Source organism: Notothenia coriiceps, unplaced genomic scaffold (genome assembly GCF_000735185.1).
Source record: "Notothenia coriiceps isolate Sejong01 unplaced genomic scaffold, NC01 NC01_scaffold00037246, whole genome shotgun sequence".
In the NCBI taxonomy this organism is placed as follows: domain Eukaryota; kingdom Metazoa; phylum Chordata; class Actinopteri; order Perciformes; family Nototheniidae; genus Notothenia; species Notothenia coriiceps.
Genome location: NW_011369947.1, coordinates 12,622,581 through 12,642,836, shown reverse-complemented (window position 1 = coordinate 12,642,836; position 20,256 = coordinate 12,622,581). Strand labels below are relative to the sequence as shown.

The 20,256-nt window shown below is 40.5% G+C and overlaps 1 protein-coding gene across 1 annotated transcript; it reads left to right on the top strand.

Moving 5' to 3' along the window:
• Positions 1-2,493: 2,493 nt before the first annotated feature.
• Positions 2,494-18,856, top strand: LOC104965807 (anoctamin-8-like). The gene is made up of 19 exons (XM_010794822.1): positions 2,494-2,638; positions 4,906-5,016; positions 6,524-6,656; positions 9,590-9,728; positions 9,981-10,077; positions 10,318-10,434; positions 10,602-10,729; positions 10,811-10,972; positions 11,068-11,220; positions 11,427-11,553; positions 11,682-11,737; positions 11,857-11,931; positions 13,456-13,703; positions 14,080-14,239; positions 14,357-14,743; positions 15,533-15,724; positions 16,020-16,151; positions 16,922-17,032; positions 17,483-18,856. The coding sequence occupies exons 1-19, from the start codon at positions 2,572-2,574 to the stop codon at positions 18,206-18,208; spliced, it is 3,321 nt and encodes a 1,106-aa protein (XP_010793124.1). The 5' UTR covers positions 2,494-2,571; the 3' UTR covers positions 18,209-18,856.
• The last annotated feature ends 1,400 nt before the right edge of the window (positions 18,857-20,256 follow it).

Sequence of the window (20,256 nt, the reverse complement as noted above, 5' to 3'; positions counted from 1 at the left end):
GTGTGTGTGTGTGTGTGTGTGTGTGTTGTGTGTGTGTGGTGTGGTGTGTGTGTGTGTGTGTGTGTGTGTGTGTGTGTGTGTGTGTGTGTGTGTTGTGTGTGGTGTGTGTGTGTGTGTGTGTGTGGTGTGTGTGTTGTGTGTGTGTGTGTGTGTGTGTGTGTCGGGTCTTCTAACCAAAATGGTAAGTTGTTACGAAGTCAAGTTTTCGGGGCTTATGACTCGTCAAAATAGACTACCTAAACGTAAATAAACACATATTAAGTGAACCAACTTTTTTTGCTCCTGACTAAGTATGTGCGCAGTTCCCAAGTGACGTGCCTAAACCTGTCAGACGGTACGCATTCTTGTTTTGTTGGGTATTGTCTATGCTAAATTATTCAATTTCATCCGTGTCGACTAAAAAGACAATAAAATAGTGTTTAGGAATTACATATGTTAAGTAATCGAGATAAAAACCAGAGTTAGTTCAGCACTTTCTTAATATAGCGTAAGAAAATCTACACTTTACGAGGTAACGATCAACGATTTCCGACAACCACGACCCTTACTGCCTAAAAGACCAATTTTTCTTCGGACGATACTGATTTTTACTACGTTCACTCTATTGGTAATTTGGTTTTTGCGGTTCAACACGCGGGTTTTGGGGCTTTGTTAACTAATTTATCGAGGTCTCTCGAACTGGATGTGTTTCCTGTAACTAAATATTTTTTAATAGTGAGCGCAAAAACTAACAAGTGTCGGGTAATAGAAAATGCATAAACTAATATAGGGGGGAAGGACTTACATATACCTTACATACTGATTAAAGAGGTTACTTTTTGTAATGAAGTATAAAATTCAAAATTACCAATCGTCTTCAATTCTCTTCGAATATTTACGAATTTGTAATAAAAGTCTATAGAGTGCATTCATGTCGGGTCAATCAATTAGAGAAATTTTTATTTACAAACGTTAATGTATCTTTTGAGAAGGTTATTTAAGTAAATATGACCGTTTTATTCTCTTTACAAGACTCAAACTCTCTGGGTAAACCGGGACATAGTCTTTGGTCCCGTGGCACCTCGTCGAACCGTGGTCACTGCTCGTTACTACGTCTATTTCGACATAATGAGTGCCGGAAAGTGTGACTCTGTTGACAAAGTCCCGGTTGCGAATAGTCTGTCGTCGGTCTGTCCGGTGTAGTTCGTCTCACAGAAAGAAACTAGACTTCACGAGATAATTCGCAACACACACACCCGAGCCCGACGCAGACTATCGCACGGGACGGACTTTGTCACAGCACTTCCGCACTCATTATGTCGTGACGTGTCGAGAGGAGGTTCGACGGTGCCGACGCGCACGCCAACACACACACACGCGAGAACTTTATATTGTTTCGACGAGTGCAGGTCCTAATTACCGAAGTCCTCCATGATCCCAGTAGATCTAACTACTTTGCAGTCCGCTTCGTTTGACTTGCAGTACCTTTGTCCAGTGTCAGAATAAACGGTGATTTCTTTTATACTACGTATAATGCGGTGTAATCACCGATCTCGTCTCACTCAGGAAAATTCTTGTAGTAAATCAGCATTTTACATCCGCATTCAATAATTTGTACAACGAATGCCCACTAGTGTAGGTACAAGTTTCAGTTCGACCCAATGTTTTACATATACACAGTATGAAGCCACAGTTTGTTAGTAGATATATTATGATCTAACTCTAGCTCACTCTCTAAACGAGGTAAATGAACTATACAATCTACTGTCGTCCCTTTTCTGTAACGTCTTATGTTTAAATATACTGTTATGAGTAATCTGAGTCTCAATTGTATACAATTATTTTACATTACAGTTTTTTGAGTGCAATTTTTAGTTTTTTTCCACACTCATCGTGTATCTTGTTGCCTAAAATTACGCCTATCACTATAAATCATTCCGTAGATACTAATTTGTTACTGCTAGTACACTAAACTCGTATCCGACTGAGGAGCACTATCGTCTTTTCAATTCTAATTTGCTAGACGGTATTTCGTTTTTTCCTCCGTATTAACTGATAGAAGTGTAAAGGTAATATTTATATTTTTTTTTTGGAAGGGCGAAGGAACATAATTACGTGATAAAGAAACCATCTCCCGTCGTCTTTATATGTTTTGTTGAATTACTTGTTAAAGACGTTCATCTAATTGTAAATGAAACATGACGTTTGTTTGTCATTACATTGATTTATTTGATAAAATATTTAAGTCGAGTATATTAAGTTTGAGATTAAAGACTTCTTTCACCACCGTTGTGTTCCACATCTGATATTTTATTTTACGGATTGTCTCTCTTTTACACTTAGTCACTTTGTGTGTGTGTGTGTGTGTGTGTGTGTGTGTGTGTGTGTGTGTGTGTGTGTGTGTGTGTGTGTGTGTGTTGCCCTCAGCGATGAATACAGGACTCATTAGAATTGCTGTCATGTCGCAGCACTGCCTGCAGCCTTTTTTCTTAAACCCAGTGGAGCGGTTGGTCAGATTTTACCATCCCGGAGTACCACTCAAGATTAGAACGTCTAAAATACCTCACTCTGTTTCCTGTTCGGCCCGTTTCAATGTTTGAAACTGTTCTTCAGAGGGGAAGAGATGTGTGGAAACACATTACGTTTTCAGAACCTCTTTGTAAGTACTTGGGAAGGATCCTTTAAATAGTAATGTTACTCTAATTCAAGATCTGTTTTCAGGTACAATTATGGAATAACACTGTTTTGATTTATCTTTACAAGGATTACCATCCCTAAATATGTTTTGAGGAATTTTAAGAAAAGGTCAACCTTGGATTAACTAAACATTTGTGTCTATAATGGCTCTATTCTTTTGCCTGTTTTACTCATCAAACAGGCATAGAGAAACATAAGTATTCTTTGGGCGAGGCGTGCTTCTTGCCAATGTTCAATTTCACTTTTGTGTGGCTCTGGTTTGATCACCAATATATGCAGAGGAACATATCTGTATTTTAAACTGCTAGATGTCCACTGTATTAACCAGCTATCACTTAATGTGTCAGTCTGTTGTTGGTGATCAATGGGTAGCATACTGTCTTGTAGCTTATTGACAAATACATATACAAACAGCATACAGCGGGTTTGTCAGAGCTTTTTCTAAAGATAACTTTCGTAAAGTAGTACAGCGGTGAAAATGCAGCAAAGCCACAAGTCAGAGACGAACACAGGCCAAGTGCTCAATGTATACTAAGTAGTCCATTGAAAGTAGAGATTATATAAAAAAACACGATAAAAGTTTTTGTATACCTGAAGGTTACTGCAGTGTTGTGTGATTATTGTTATACTCTATACTACTAACCCTTTTCAATGACACCTTCTGCTTCATGATGTCAAAATGATTGATTAGTGCATCTTTAAAAACCGGTCATCTGCCAACAGACCAATTTTCTGAAGAGCTCAAGTGAAAAAACATTTAACCTACTCCAAGCTGTTAGAAATGGCATAATGACTCTGTTTGCTCAGCAGCTTTGTATAGCATGTTGGTGCAGTGCTTATGCAAATACATACCGTACAATACTATATACATGGAGAACAAATGATCCGGAAAGACCATCCGGTTTATTTCTGGGAAGCCCCTCTCTTCCAGGAAGTAGAGGGACACACTTAGCAGCAGCACAATGATGTTTTTATGTGACAGGTGTTAATGGGATCCAGAGAACACGCAGAAATACTGTGTGATTAATAGCATCATGCTAGTGGTGGTGAGATCTTGGTTCAATTTATAGCCTGCCATGAGGAATGACCTTGGCCTTTTTTGAGTGTACACTCACTTTCAAAAGCAAACGTAAACCAGTTATATGATGTACATTAACTTCATGTGGAGGATGACATGGTGCTTTTAATTTTAAGGTATATTTTTCCTTTACTGTATAAACAAATAGTATACTCTGGGAGGAATTCTGAGATACTAAATGTGCATGTGTGTGTGATCTCTGGAAAGTGCCCCACTTTCCGCCTCCTCTGATGCTCCATGCCTCAGTGATCACAGAGCTGTTGTGGGACGGGCATTCTCTCCAGGCGGCTGTCATTATTATTCAGGACCCGGGAAATGATTTTCACAAACTGTCCTCTGACAGCTGAGCAGAGGCTGGGGTTAAATTGGCTACAGACTCACTTGGCTCTGCTGCCCTTCTGAAGAACATATCAGTAGGAGAAACTAGTAGGTCAATGACAGATAAATGAGGTGTCAAAGAAAAAGTTAATTTTAGCCCGCACGCTGTACAACAATTTCCAATGACGTAATAGCATATCCACCCAGGAAGAAATATATACCATGCTTTATTTTCTTTCAGACTGCTGCATTAAGATTGCCTATGTTATAATGTGACATTACTGTGGCTACATTAGAGCTGCTATTGGTGTGCTGTTGACCTCGGGAATAGAGCCAAGGTAATTTTACACATGAGGATGAGGTCATAGCGCTATATTTGGCATAGACAAAATGTTACATATACATACAGTATGTTTGCATATTAGCATATGCCAAACTGAGAAATAGCTGCATTTAGATGTTTTGATTTGATTGAGCTGAGAGCGTTTGTGACAATTCAGAGACTGTGGACAATGTGTGGCCCCTGGTCTTGGCAGGGCAGGATAAGCTCTGTCAGTCTCATGTTGTGAGGCGAAGGGCTGTGACATTTAAATCTGTCCCGCTGAGAAGGACGAGTTTGTGTGTGTCTTTCTGTGTGTGTCACTGTCTTTCTTTTTGTATGTTAGGGCAGCAGGGGTAAGAGTTTTGGAGAGGGGCTTGCAGAAAATGTTCAAAATGTCATGGCTTTTTACACTGTTTCACTCTGAAAAGGTGACTCTCTCTCTTTCTCTCCCCCCTTTGTCTCTACTGGCTCTGTCTATCTTCCTGTCCGTCTCTCTGTCTCTGTCTCTCAGATAAGTTGTTTGGAAAGCGGCTGCTGCAGGCTGGGAGACACATCATGTCTCATAAGTCTTGGATGAAGACGGTGCCCACGGAGAATTGTGATGTCCTCATGACATTTGCAGGTCAGGCACTTATAAATGTTCACAAATTTGTATTTCTATATACTAATTTCATATCCTGTTAACCCTGGCCGAAATTATTTTGTGATTACAACTTGATGGCCCAATCCCAAACCGCCCCCTACACCCTACCCCTACATACTACCCCTCCGTTTGCGCGGAGGGTCCGCCACATTAAATGCTGTTCCAAACCAACGAGTGTGGAGCGGTGTGGAGGGGGAGTGGGCTATCAAGCCATCAAACAGCGAGTCTGCAGCGGTGCTGACTGGAGACCGGTCTCTACCTGACCGGTCTCAACGCTGTGTGTGTCCGTTAGGAAACACGCTGTTAACAAGTAGTTCCAGCAAACATCCACTGATAAACTGCGATGTTAACAACCTCATGATAACCTCATACTATATGTTTTAACTTAGGATCATACCTGTGTTTAGTCTAGAAAAAGGTAAATGTTTGCATTTTATTATAAAGTTGTGTCTATTTACAGACTGTTGCAAAAACTAAGAAGCTTATAAAAATCAGGTTTAAAACTAAAAGAGACAATAACACAATTAAAGATGTTTGGAGTTTTATTTGAGTTATTAATTTAAATGTTTTGTCTAAGAGATGCTGATTTGAAACCGTTGTTACGGCATTTCCTGTGTCTGCCGGAGAGAGGGGAGTTTGTCCCAAAGCTTGCCGCTGTATTTACTCCCTCCATCTGACAGGAGGGAGCCTCGTTGAGCTGCGAGTGTCACTCCACAGAGTTCACTCCGTCACGGAGGGGGAGTGTGTAGGGGTAGGGTGTAGGGCGTGGTTTGGGATTGGGCCGATATTAATCAAGATATGCTAAAGAATTACTTTACCCTGAATGTTGTTAAGATACAGACAATGTATTTTATCACAGAAAGCACACACATTGTTCAGTAAACATATTTTTAGTGAAAAATAATAATAAAACTCTAAATAAGGTGGACATTTATCACAAGGTCCTGACAGATCTTTCTCACTTGATAATTTCAGTATTTTGAAATAAATTGGGCTCTAATTCTCATTTCTCTACCAAAAGAGCAAGCTAGGCAGCTTTTTCAAATTGTTCGTGTTTGTGATAATTGGATATTTTCATTATTTTCTAGAACCCCAATTAATAATTTGTAATTGTTGCTGAAAACTTAATTTAAGCTCAAATGTATATTAGGTTTTTATTTTTCCGCTAAAGAACAGCCTGAACGCTGAACAGTGGATCAACACAGTTATATAATGTGGATAATAAAGATAAGGATCATGACAGTATTGATCGTACTTCTTCATTTCTTTTCCTTCGCCATAGCATGAAGGTCGCAGAAGCTTTTTATGGCCAGATTTATGCAGCAGCTAAGAAAGCAGAGAAGAAGTCATTCTGTGTTGTTTGTTATTACGACTCTTAACCTCCAGCTGCTGCTCAGCAATAAATAGTACAGGTATGTGGGAGTACTCCCTGCAGCTCGTGTTTACGGTGATGCGTGGGCCTAATCATTTTTATTTCCTGCCACAGACACTATAGATGACCACACGTTGCTATGGCTACTGAACCACATCCGGCTAGGAATCCCAGAGCTCATCATCCAAATCCGACATCACAAGCACACGCGAGTCTACGCGTTCTTCGTCACCGCTACGTATGAAAAGTAAGCACTCTCTTTAAATGTTGGCTATTGTGAGCCACACATTTTTCAAGGTTGTTTTTAGTCATTAATATTTTATGGCTTAATCTTGACAGTATAACTGCAACTAAGTGAACATTTATTAATCCCCCTTTTTATTGAGTACTTGTTTTATTTGTTTATTGAAAACAAAATATATAGCCATCTAATAGGGAAATTCTAAATTAACCAGCTTCTGAAAACGGTATAGTTTATAAGAGTACATACAGTAGAGTCAAGATTAAAACGTTTAAACTTCTCATCTTTTTTTTTTCCTTTGTGTATTATATGTCATCTTGATCTAAGCAAGAAAGTAGATGGATATCGAAACCATTCATTACAAATGTATTAAACACAAAACATACTGTAAAGATACTTTTTTAAGCTTCAACTGAAAAATATTAACCACTGTCCGGTTGCAGGTATAATGTTAATATTGCTGGTTAAACTGTAGTTGTCTATTAAATACCCTATCACCCTGAAATACAGGCAAAAATCCACAGCAGTAGCTTTTGAAAATGAAATGGTAGTTTGTTGTTTAGTTATGTTTTAGCTACCACTGGAGTCAGGATGTCAAAGCCAAAAATATGCGTAATGTTTAAGACCTTTATAAAATTGGCATTATATTTGGCTGCAGCTACCATATAGCATGCAGAGTTGTTAAGCACATACACAGTGTATAACTAGTCAGGCTCCCTCACTGGGATGCCTGGTTTTACTGTATAAGCACCACCGCTAATAGCTGCAGGTTATTTAAACTGTGCAGAAGGTTAGTCAGCCTGAACAGTGTAGATTGCATTTTATTTGATTACAGTGCCCACACACTCACTCTTGTTTTGAAAATATCTCCAGGGGAATTGGGGATGAGCCCAGGGTCATTTTGATCTCAGCATTGACTTTGATATATAAATACTGAGGAATACAATCCAGGGGATCAGGGTGGCACTTACTGTGCTATACTGTGTTTCATCTCTTGGTGAATGTAGAGTCCTTTCTGCTGACTGTGCATTTAACAATGGGCCACTTGAAAAAAAACTGAATGCCTCAAACAAACCTTTTACCAATGAATGTAATAGGAATAGACAGATGGCTGGAAGAAATGAAGAAAGAAAGGCAGATAGAGGCAGATGCTAAGAGAACAAGAGAGAAAGAGATCGGAGTAAACCAGAAAGACAAAGGGACAAACAACAGGGAAGGTAATGTGGTAGGAGGGTGGAGAGAGTGCTTTCTGAAAGTGTGCCAGTGGGTTTTTAGATGAAATCCTCAAGTAAAATGATTTCTGTGTGACAAAAAGCTCAGCCTCCTCTTTTGCAAACGCAGACACCTGCTGTTGGAAAAGTTGACCTACATTTCATGAGATAGAAGAGATAAAGTATTTCATCCTTCCAATTTGATCTTGAATAGTCATTTTCTAAGCATTCTAGAGAAGTGCGAATTTTCCTTTCAACCCCTACAATGTGAGGATACCAGCTTTTCTTTGCCGTTAACTGGGCTTTGTTTGTATTATGCTGACAACTTTAATGTCTTTATTTTCCTTTGTGTCTTTTTTTTTTTTAAAGGAAGAGGGTATAAGTATAAAAAACAAGGTATTAGCTAAAAAGCTGTGTTATTGCTCTGAAAACAGTATACAAGTATATTGTATAATTTCATTGTAGCAATTACCATACTCTATGCAAATATAAAATATGAAAATATCTCCTCTTCATTTTTTCCTAGCTGACATACCATACATTAGTCCTTCCGCAGCTCTGACTGGGCAGCATCCTGTTTCTGCTGATGCTCCACATTATGTCTGAGAGATATTTGCTATATTAGCATAACCTTACTGTACGTGCAGTGCCTAAACAATATTCTGCTCTTTTACAAGGTTAGTTTTGTCCACACACGCCCTTTGACTGTGTCTCCAAGTTAAGACTCCTAGTATTTGGGCAAATGTATTAGGGGAGTTTTTAATGAAATAACAAAAAGCTGGCAGGAGCTGCGCACCTCTGAAAGCCTTGCAGTTATTGGCTTGAATGGCTAAACAGTTGGTTTAAATAGATACAGCCTTTTTTCTCCCCTCAGTCAAGGACCTCTGTAGAGATGCTGCACACTAAGCAGTATTCAGCGGTGATACAAAAGCTTACACCTCACATTTCTGCTGTAATCAATCATGGTGCAGGACGTGCTTCACTGTATGGCCTGAAGCTGCATGATGGATGGATGTTACAGGCCCACCTGGCCTTTGCTCCTGCATGTGTGCGTATAAACTATATATACATGTGACAGAGAAAGGTGAGCAGTTTGCCTGGAGGGAACTGTGGGCGTGGTGCTGCATTATTAGTGCGATTTCAGCACAAAGCCTGTGGCAAGGACAGAAGGAGAGGAGAAAGGGCTGATGGGATAAAGAAAGAGGAGGGGGAGAAGGAGACAAAGGATGGGACTCTGAGAAATAACAGGGTAAAGAGAAGGGGAGAGTAGACAGAGGGGCTGTATAAGGGAGGAGGAGGGAGGGAGAGATGAGAAACATAGAGGAAGGGCTGATGGGAAACCAGATGATGAGAGAGAGTGATGAGGTTGAAGCATTAAGAGGAGGAGAGTTCAAATGACTTTAACACTATGAAGGACAATCCATCTCTGCTAATGGTATTGTTTGCTGTTGGTTTTGATAATCCCATAAAAAGACTGGCCCAGTACACTGTGGTAATTTCCAGTAAACTGTTTGCTACGCATCTAGAATTAGATTTCTAGAATCTATTCAGCCATCCACTTGACTGCAATTGTTTTCATTATTGATAAATCTGATTTTTGACAAATGTATTGCAAATATAAAAAAAATGCTCAGAAATCAAACCAAGAGCTTCAAATTGCAGAACACTTACAGTATTTCTGTAAAAGTATAAAAACTAGTAAATAATTCTCTCCATGTTGTCCTGCAGTTTGTTGCGAGGTGCTGAGGAGATGGGACTGAGGAAAGCTGTGAAGCACGAGTTTGGAGGAGGAACCCGAAACTTTTCCTGTGAGGAGGACTACATCTACGAGAACATCGAGAGTGAGCTGTGTTTCTTTACCTCACAAGTAAGTGTCAGCACACACACACACACACACACACACACACACACACACACACACACACACACACACACACACACACACACACACACACACACACACACACACACACCCCATATCCTGTTTTTCAATCTTACCTTGTTGCTGTTAAACTACTGAATTTCCCCACGGGGATTAATAAAGGTCCATCTTATCTTAAGTTAATATGCTGATATGTCATCACCTGATTATACTCTCTCCTTGTCTTGGTTGCTGCAGGAGAGGCAGAGCATCATTAAATATTGGATGGACAATTTACGTGCCAAACATGGGGAGGTGCTGCATAATATCAACTTCCTGGAGGGTCAGCCAATCAGTAAGTTTTATTCCTTTATGTGTTATGTGTTTTGACTATCAATATCGATTATAAATCCCTCAGTTGGTTTTGGTTTTAAAAATAGTTTGAGGCATCATTTTTGATTGATTTCATATTATACTTTAGCTGATAGTTTTTACTTTATATATCGAATCATATCTACTCTTCTTTTGTCAATGCATCTATCTCTAGAAAATTAAATGCACAGTCATTTCTAACTTACTTTATTATTCCCGACAGTCCCGGAGCTGAGTGCGCGAGGTGTGATCCAGCAGGTGTTTCCTCTTCATGAGCAGAGGATCCTCAGTCAGCTGATGAAGTCCTGGGTCCAGGCTGTTTGTGAGAAACAGCCTTTAGGTCAGTACAACAAATGGACAGATACACTCTTAGATACACAGTCCATAACACTTAGTACAACCACAACACTTGAGAAACCAAGCTCATGCTTCCCTGTTATATCTTTTAGCAGTCATGTCGTGTCATAGCATCCTTTGCAATATGTACTTTTACATTTGTTTTTACAGATGATATCTGTGACTATTTTGGGGTGAAGATTGCCATGTATTTTGCCTGGCTGGGATTTTACACCACTTCCATGTTGTATCCTGCTGTGATCGGATTTGTGTTGTGGATGCTCACTGAGTCTGATCAGGTGAGAAGAGAAGCTATAATAGCCTTAAAAAACTGAAATCACCAAACAAAAAAGGTCACCTGAGTGTTTGTGTTGTTTCAGACGAGTCGTGACATCTGCTGCGTGGTGTTTGCACTGTTCAACGTGGTGTGGGCCACTCTGTTTCTGGAGCGGTGGAAGAGGAGGGGGGCTGAGCTGGCATTCAAGTGGGGAACACTGGATACGCCATCCGAATCGCTGGAGGAACCACGGCCTCAGTTCCGGGTGAGAGAAACAAAACCTCTGACTCCTTCTTCCATCTCCATATCCTCTTCGCTCTCAGACCCAATCTGAATTCTCTCTCTCCCTCTTTCTGTCAGGGAGTCAAGCGCTGCAGTCCCATAACAGGATGTGAGGAGTTCTACTATCCTCCATGGCGGAGGCGTGTGTTCAGGTGGCTGGTCAGCCTGCCCATCTGTATCCTCTGTCTCTGCTTTGTCTTCCTGGTCATGCTCATCTGCTTTGAGCTGCAGGTCGGTCATGCTGCTGTCAGCACCTGTTTTTTACGTGTCCTGCTTGTTAAAATGTAGCATACATGTCTTAGCTTAAGCCTGCATCTGTCCTTGTTTATGTTTGGTAAGATTATTTGCATGGGTGAATGTAATGAAGCCTGTTGAACACCTATGTTTTTGTTTTTCTCGGATGTGATGGTTAAAAAGCTGTAATTGTGTCTCTCCAGGAGTTTGTGATGGGGATCAAGGAAATGCCCCGGCTAGCTCGCTTTATCCCAAAAATCATGCTAGCTATCACTGTGACTGCATGTGACGAGGTGTACAGGAAAATCGCCTGCTGGCTCAATGACATGGGTGAGAGAAAAGTGATCAGATTCCTCCAGATCTGCATACACGTCAGAGCAGATCATTTCTTATAGAAGATCATCTTAATAAAATTGCTTTCATCTGAGATTCATTGATTTTATTTTATATTTTCCCAGAAAACTATAGACTCCAGAGTGCCTATGAGAAAAATCTCATCATCAAAATGGTTCTTGTGAGTAGCTTTGATCTAATATCTAAAACTACCCATGAGATTTAGAAACATGTTTATTTTCAAAGTCCTTTTCACATAACGCTCTTCTTAATGACACCTGATATTTCTTTCTCTTACAGTTTCAGTTTGTAAATTCTTATCTCAGCCTTTTTTACATTGGATTCTACCTCAAAGACATGGAGCGCCTGAAAGAGGTAAGAAACATCCAAAGCTCAAATGTTCCTCTGTCGCACATTAGCTTCAGGGAATTCATTTGGCCTCAACATCTGTCATTCTCCCATCCTTAAATGCTTTGCTTTCTCTGCTTACATCCATTTATTTCTATAATCTTCCATCCCCATTTCCTATCCCTTTTCCCATCTGTGGAAGATGCTGGTGGTGTTGTCTCTGATAAAGAGTCTGCAGCGGCAGATCTACGACAATATGCTGCCTTTCATGTTCTTCAAGATCCAGATGCTTATGATTTCTGATCCCTGGTTCTTCAGCTCTTTTATCAAGTCCAAAGTATGCTCCCTGACCTGTACACCCTCTGTCTGGTCTAGAGGTCTATGGTCCCTCTCTGACCACCTCGCCCCCCACCTTGCATGCTCTGTCGATCTGGACTTGAACCTGCTTTTCATAAAGTTATAAAGTGTAAACCTTTCTAGATTCAAAAAAAGATTTATCAATACAACATTTCTTGCATCTGAAAATTATCAAATTTTTTGTAAACACACTTTTACCAGACAGAATGATGATGGATGAGCGGTTTGATGAGCGAGAGAATTTAATATGTAGCTGTCAGAGATAGTGTTTGATTTCTACCGATGATTCGTTTATTTTTTTACTGGTCTTGTCACAAATTGTTTCTCCTCATCTGCATATATAAGCAGCAGCAGTTTTTTAAGAAACAACACCCTTCATACTAACATCATTTCTAAGTCTGAGTGTCTGTTTTAGATACACCCTCAGAGGGCCACCTCATTGAGCTTATTCTAACAAGTACAGCCCAGTTTCTAGTATTTGTCAAAGTATATTTACTTTGTATAAACAGGATTTAATATTGTAGTTAAATCAAAAGAAACCAATAGCTGTCCAGTACCAGTACAGTAGGAAGACACAGTGTAGTCCTTAAAGTATCTGAAATGGAAAACATCTGTTGTTCATGTTTTATTCTCAGGAAGACATTGTGTTTGTTGTTTGCATTTCGTGCTTTTGACTTGGAAACAATTACTTTGTGATGCTGCAATTCGTAGTATTTGTATTTTTAGCTGTATATTCGAGGACTGAAGATGTAATCACTGCTCGGTTTTGAGTGTTAGAAAAGCATAATTCTGGGTTATAACAACATGGCTTCTGGCAGAGGTTATAAACATCAATAGGTTTAACACAAATTAACTTATTTTGCAATCAACTTTTTTATTCGTACACTTTTAATACACATAGTACTGAAGCTTCAACTCTTTAAATATACTCAAGTTGTTATAAGCCTGAATTATCCTAAAAGTTAAGATTTGTTTTACATCCTGTTGTGTGTGATTTGGATTTGTTCAGCAAGGAATAAGTATTGAATGTCCATGTTCATGTCCTCGGCCTCAATGCACCATATGCCAATGAAATGTTTGCTTGAGGATAATCTCTGCATACATATTTGTCTTTAGGTTTATTTGTTAGCTTTTTTTCCATGAGGGTTTATCCTGGCAACTCATTTTGTGTATGTTTTTCACTGTCTTTGTCAGATGCTGGCCACTCTGCTCATAATACGGCAGTTTCTCCAAAATGTGAAGGAGGTGCTGCAGCCTTACCTGTATGAGCGCCACAAGCTGGGCGAGCTCACACTGCGAGCGCTGTGGGACCTGCTGATCTCAGTGCTGCTGAAATACGCCCGCCTAGCAGCTGGGAAAGCCCAGGTCTCTCCCACCGACCACGCCATGCCAGGACCTGGACTGAGGGGCACCAGGCCTGGGTTTAGGCATCTAGATAGAAGGTGAAACACAATATTTGATATCTTATTAGATTAATAAATCCATACACTTCAATCAAATGTACATGTCAAATTTGGGGTCAAACCTTTTTAAGCAAATCCTTCACTATTTCATTTGAAGCATGCAGTAAGGTAGACACTTTCTCATAAGATCAGTATGATTACAATGAAGCGTTTACAGTCATTCACACCAACACTCACAGTATTAGTCCCAACAAACAGACCTGCTCTGCCACTTTATCTACAGTACTCTTGACATTGTCTGTGCGCTGCCTGCAGTTATGAGTCACTCCAGTTGCACACTGAGGAAATAGACAGCGCTGTGAGTGGTTAAAACACACACTCATTTTTTCTGATGTGTCTCTTCAATTTCTCTCAGGGAAAAGAAGTGTTTAAATGGAGGATGCGGGGTGCCTGATGAAGAAGAGGGAGGTGAGAAGGACGAGGCCGACAGCGGGAGGTTCAGTGAGGGAGAGACGGAGGAAGAAAGTCTGCTCGACTGCGGTTTGAAGCTGAGGAAAGTCAGCTTCATAGAGAAGGTATAATATTTGTGATAAAATCGATTTAGGAAGTGTTGATGTTTTTATGCTCTGGCAATGTGCCCAAATGTGCAAAGTAAATATAGTACATGTGTTGTTGTTGTTGTTGTTATTAAGGTGGACAGAAGGCCAGTCTGCAGTGGGCCCCCCATAGACCACAGTTACATGGACGAGGGGAGCCCCACTATGGTGGAGAAAGGAATGGACCCTTCCTCTGTATTTGAGATGTGTGACGATGACGATGATAATGGCATCCACGATGTGAAGGAGTCGGGTGGCGGAGCTAGAGGTGTGGCTGAGAGAAATAATGCTGCTGCTGCCGGCGCCGCCCCGCTGCATTCTGGGTCTGAGAGCAGGACATCAGTGCGACATAGAAGAAGAGGCAGGAGCATAGAGAGACTTGAGCCTAAGACAAAACGGGAATCATGGATCGACCCCCCTGAAATGAGAGAGAGCAACACGCTTACTCAGGCTGAGATGGAGAGCTGCATGCAGAACTATTCTGTAAGGACTTCACACTGACCTTATGTTTTAAACTTTGCTCAGAGTTTTAAAGTATGTCAATCTTATTTTTTTGTAATTGTTATTATTCTCACTACGACCAATTGTCAAGATAGAGGTTTACACACCACCTCTGTTTTAGATATTTGGGAAGCACACATTCTTAGGGTTAAGGTTTAGGATGCTTTTACAGCTTTCCAAAGAAAACTTCAGTGAACAAAAACCTCTTGCATGTCTCTGCAGGAATCGTTCTTTCCCAAAAATCTTGAGTTACCAATAGTCATCATAGACAAAAAAAGAAAAATTACACTAATTTCTCTATAAGTCTTTACATAAAACTCACATAAATGAACCCATCCTTATTTACTGTTTGAATTGGTTTATTTTAAGTTAGGAAAGATTGAGAAAGACTGCAACATGTTGTGCAATAGCAAACAAGTCAGCCATATAATGTATGTTGCCAGCTGGGTCAACACTTCACTGTCACTCTCCTTATGATTACTGTAGCTTAGTTCAGGTTTCATACATGTTGTAAACCAGCACTGCAACGTGAATCCAGCAGTCACATCACACCTCAGACATGTCTTGAGTGTGATGTGAATAACATTTGGTTATATGCCAAAATATCATTGCTGACTATATTACAGCTAAATAAAGGGTTAACACATCATTTTTTTGTTATTTGGTACCACAGCACAATGATTTAATTTGTCATCTTTTTGCTAAATAGTAGCTTTGAGATTGTACTAACTTGTAGAGCTGTGATTTAATGGTCCACTCTGCCCCTCTCAGGACACCTTTCAGGACTACCAAGAGATGTTTGTCCAGTTTGGCTACGTGGTGCTCTTCTCCTCAGCCTTCCCTCTGGCTGCCATGTGCGCTCTCATCAACAACATCATTGAGATCCGAAGTGATGCCTTTAAGCTCTGCACCGGTCTGCAGCGGCCGTTTGGACTCAGAGTGGAGAGCATCGGCCAGTGGCAGGTCAGAAACTCACTCTCTGAGAGTTAACAGTCAAAAGGTTTTTACTGTCACCCAAAGACAGGAACAGTTCGATTTCTTATAGTAAGGCCGTCTTATGTAAAAAATCAACTGAAATGATAACCTTCGTGAAATTATCACAACATAACAGTTGATGATCATGTACCTGTGTAACTGTGTAGCAGTCATTACGTTATCATAATTGTCTGGAATTACTGAATAGAACTAAACTGAGATAGGGGTTAACTGTCCCTTTTAAGAAAACCGAATAGTTAAACTTTTTTTTTTTCCTTCACAGACTGTGATGGAAGCCATGGGCTTGATTGCCATCATAGTGAACTGTTACTTGATTGGTCAGTGTGGTCAGCTACAGCGTCTGTTTCCATGGCTCAGCCCCGAGATGGCCATAATCTCCATCGTCATCCTCGAGGTACCGCAGCTTGTTCTTGAAAGTCTGGATGAAATGCTTAGGGCAGTGCTTTTACAAACTTGTATTTGAAGGTGCAAGCATTTTGTAAGCCAGCACAAAATGTATAGCTATCAGAAAATGTTCCAGGTATTAAAAGTGCAAAGTTTTACTACTTTTTGTATTTCCACCTTCCTCTACTGGCTTCATTAGAAAACTACAGATGTTTTCTTTCACTGAAACAGATGTATCTCTGATAACTACACATTGTCATCATCTAGGGACCCAGGAGATATACAAATTCGATATCAAGTTTTAGCTTCAATATTACCTAAAAGGTGTCTTGCGATAACTATTTATTTTTCTATCCATGGTACTGACAGAGTACCACATCAATTCTGTTCTCAGTTATGAATAGTAATGCATGAATTGGGTTTCCAATGTTCCAATCTTTATATAAAGCATGAACACATGAACTTAAGATCTCTTCATGTTTCTCCTCTTACTTGTAACATATTTAGACACAGGTTCTGTTAGCGCTGCACTCTGTGCCTGCCTATATTTGGAAAAAGGTAAACAGCCTGCAGCTCTGTCTTGTCCTGATAAAGAAGTCAGGCCTATCAGGAGGAGGATTTCATGGCCTAGTTGATGATGTGCAAACATGTGTTCAAGTAACATACCCTTGAAGGCTTTTCTGAAGCACTGTGCCCTACATTTGATTTGTGATTGTGCTTTCAATAATTGTTTTTGTTATGTCCCAAACCTCCTCTTTCTACCTGCCTGTTTAACTGCAGCACTTTGCCATCCTCCTGAAGTATGTCATCCATGTGGCCATCCCTGACATTCCTACATGGGTCACAGAAGAGATGGCTAAACTGGATTATCAGCGCAGGGAAGCCTTCAAGGTAAATATGTGACAGCATTAGAACCAAAAATGTTAATTTGTCGTGAAAAAGTCGCAAGAAATGGAAGGAATCCACTAATAATACAGGCTGTTTGAATAAATGCTCAAAGTTTACTTTATTATGTGCAGAGTTCTGTAATGTAATAGAATATATTGCAGTAACCACCAGAGGTGCCCACCTTTCTGCTGCATACCAGCTGTACTGCAACACTGCAGCTTTTTTTGGACATATTTGTTTACTTTAAACTGATATTTTAGCAATGATATTTTAGAGAAAAACAATGTGTAGAACAATGAGAAGAGATTAGGATATAGTGGAGCTATGCAGTAGTAATGCAGAATTCTTAGTAAGGGATTTGTTCTAATGGTAGCACTGCAGTATTGTAATGTGTCGCTAGGTTAGTGCTGAATCTGGTAAATACATTATGGGACTGTTTCCCTTCCTCTGCAGAAGCATGAGCGACAGGCGCAGCAGCATTACCAGCAGCTGCAGAGGAGGAAGAGGGAGGAGGAGGAGAGGCAAAGGCAGGCAGAACATATGGCCCGCAGGGAAAGGGAGAGGGACGAGAGCAAGGGCGACTCCTCTGGGGATCACCACCACGATAAAAGTCACAGCAGTAAATCACGTTCTGGAGGAGGGTCCGGCAGCGGCTCGGACAAACCCAAGAGGCCCAGCTCTCTGTTGGCCAACAACAACGTGATGAAGCTGAAACAGATCATCCCGCTGCAGAGCAAGTTCTCCTCGAGTGGCGCTCGCTCACCTCAGTCACCCACTGGAACTGAGCCCAAGCTGCCCGGGTTCCTGAGTTTCAAATTCCTCAAATCACCTGAGAGTAAGAAGGAAGCTTCTGCAGCTTCTGCCGCTGCAACCACAGCAGCAAATGCCACAGCATCATCTTCATCATCAGGTAGCAGCTCTCAGGAGCGTTCTCAGTCACCCAGCAAAGCCTTCAACCCTGGGAAACTGTTTAACTTTGGGAAATCTGAGGGGGGGACCTGTGTGAACGGGGCTGTGCTGCTCAGACCCGGGGAAGGATCATCCTCACAGGCGTCAGACAGACAGCCATCCAGGTCTGACTTGAACGGTGTTCCAGACGAGATCCCCTCGCCTGGGGGGGAAGGGTCAGAGAACGGACATGCAACAGACTTGGACACGAGCAGCTCTAAAGTCTATTAGCTCCGGAGAGAACAGACCTGGTCGCTGGTTACATCTCCACAGCAGAAGTGATGGGTTCACTGTGAGGAGACGCCTGACCTACCTTCTATGCTATCACACACTATGTGTAGAGGTACTTGAAGCAGAGAGAGGACAAAATGAAATGGATGATAGTTGATTTGTTTAGGTTTTCTTTTTTGAGGAGGAAAAAAAGAAAGGCTTTATAGAAAGACATAAGCCCTCTTATCATGATTAAATAAACACACACAAACACACACACCCTACACAGACATACAAATCCTTCCTTGTCTGCAATACATAAAGAAATGCATGTGCTGCGTTTCTAATATTTTTAAGCCTTTAAAGCGAGGAGCTGTGTTTCTTGATTTCTTCTAGTCATGAATTGTAAGGATCTGGTTGACCTCTCACTAGGACATAATAGCCCGTTGAAGGAAAAAATATATTAAAATATCAAAAGTGGTACGAAAGGATTACAGATTGTACTTCAAATAACTTCTGAGAGTGTTTGTAGCCGTCACAACACAAGTGACCATTAGCTTTTGTCTGATTTTTAACTGTGAGGAATTCTTGGGCCCTTCACTTTTATATTGAAGTGAAAAAAATGGAAAAGCAATATTGGTCAATTATAAATATTATCATCAATTATCACGCGACTCCTCCATTAATTACATCCCTGATGCATCACCAGCTTTATTTTCAAAGCAGAGGTGATGTCTGAGCTCTGAACATTTCTTCCCATCCTGTGACAGTGAGCTGATTTTTTCATAAAAATAAAAAACTGTCAAGCTGTCACATACCAGTATTTTACCATGAGACCATTGGGAAAAGAGAAAAAAAGCAAAAGCAAAAAAAGAATGTGAGCGTAGAGGTAAAGAAGTCACTTTTTCACTGAACCTGCATTAAAACAACTCGTTCTGCAGGAGAGAGGACTGACACCAGCCCGCCTCATAACATTATGCAAAAGCCGGATTTTTTTCAATTTCTCCTTTCACACGGTACATGTTATCTAATCACCTGGCCCTGGTTTTTTTTCTACAGTTGTTAATATTATTTATGTTGAGCTCCATATCTCTTTTTATACACACCATTTGCTGCATTCTTTCAGCATTGCAGTGCTGACGATGGGAATTTTTATTTTTGAACAAAGGCGGTATTTTTCAGTCTATACTGTTAACCCAAGCTGTATGCGTACTGTATGTTCTGTTTAACGTGTACTTCAACACTGTTCCATCAACTACCATTAACAGGTATTTCACTTCTGCTGGGTCAACAGAAGGTGGCGCCAGAGTTCATTTGTATAGCAAAACATTTTTGTTAGGCAGCTTCTGATGTACTATTGACCCCTAACACCAGTGTCTAGTCATCAGTATACATTGGTCAACAACATTAGGCTGCAGATTAGGGAAGTCTTTGCAAGGAAGATGTATCATGGTTACATTTGATTAGGTACGCACTGATAAACGTTTAGAGACAGAAACATTAACTATGCATTTCCACACCATCACCTCTGGCTAGGATTTTGGCAATAACACTGAGTTGTAAGAGACTTACTTGTACTCCCTCACCTGCAGCACATATCCTGCAGCATACAGCATCATCCTCTAACAGACTCTATGCATTGTTTCTTTCTGTCCCTGCAATGTCCACTGTCAGCTCTCTCAGTTTTGCTCTTTCTCAGATTTTATGAGAAATCTTCCATGACTCAAAATGAGGTAATAAGCATAATCTCATCCTTCGTTTACAGTATCTGTCTAGTCTAGGAGTAAAGTTGACATTGAGCATCAAACAGTTTGCGTATATGTTTATGTTGATGCTTTTCATGCGTCTGTCATTTCTCGAGGAGTATAGTCCAGCTTTAAGTCAAATGCCTAAAGAAAACACAAAAAGTACTTCCACATAGCTTACTGACTTTCAATGCAATAAGGAAATAGAAAAGGCATCAATTTTGTGTTCACAGTATCACTTCACTGTCAATCTACAGCATGTTCCTTTTTTATATTTGGAAGTCATGGCTCATTATAGATGTAACATGAGAGGTGCAAGGCTGA

Bases quoted from the DNA above. Each gene is read 5' to 3' on its own strand.
- LOC104965807 (XM_010794822.1), top strand. From the start codon at position 2,572: ATGTTTGAAACTGTTCTTCAGAGGGGAAGAGATGTGTGGAAACACATT. The intron at 11,932-13,455 runs GTAAGAAACATC...TGTCTTTGTCAG, and splicing joins ACATGGAGCGCCTGAAAGAG to ATGCTGGCCACTCTGCTCAT. The intron at 13,704-14,079 runs GTGAAACACAAT...AATTTCTCTCAG, and splicing joins TTTAGGCATCTAGATAGAAG to GGAAAAGAAGTGTTTAAATG.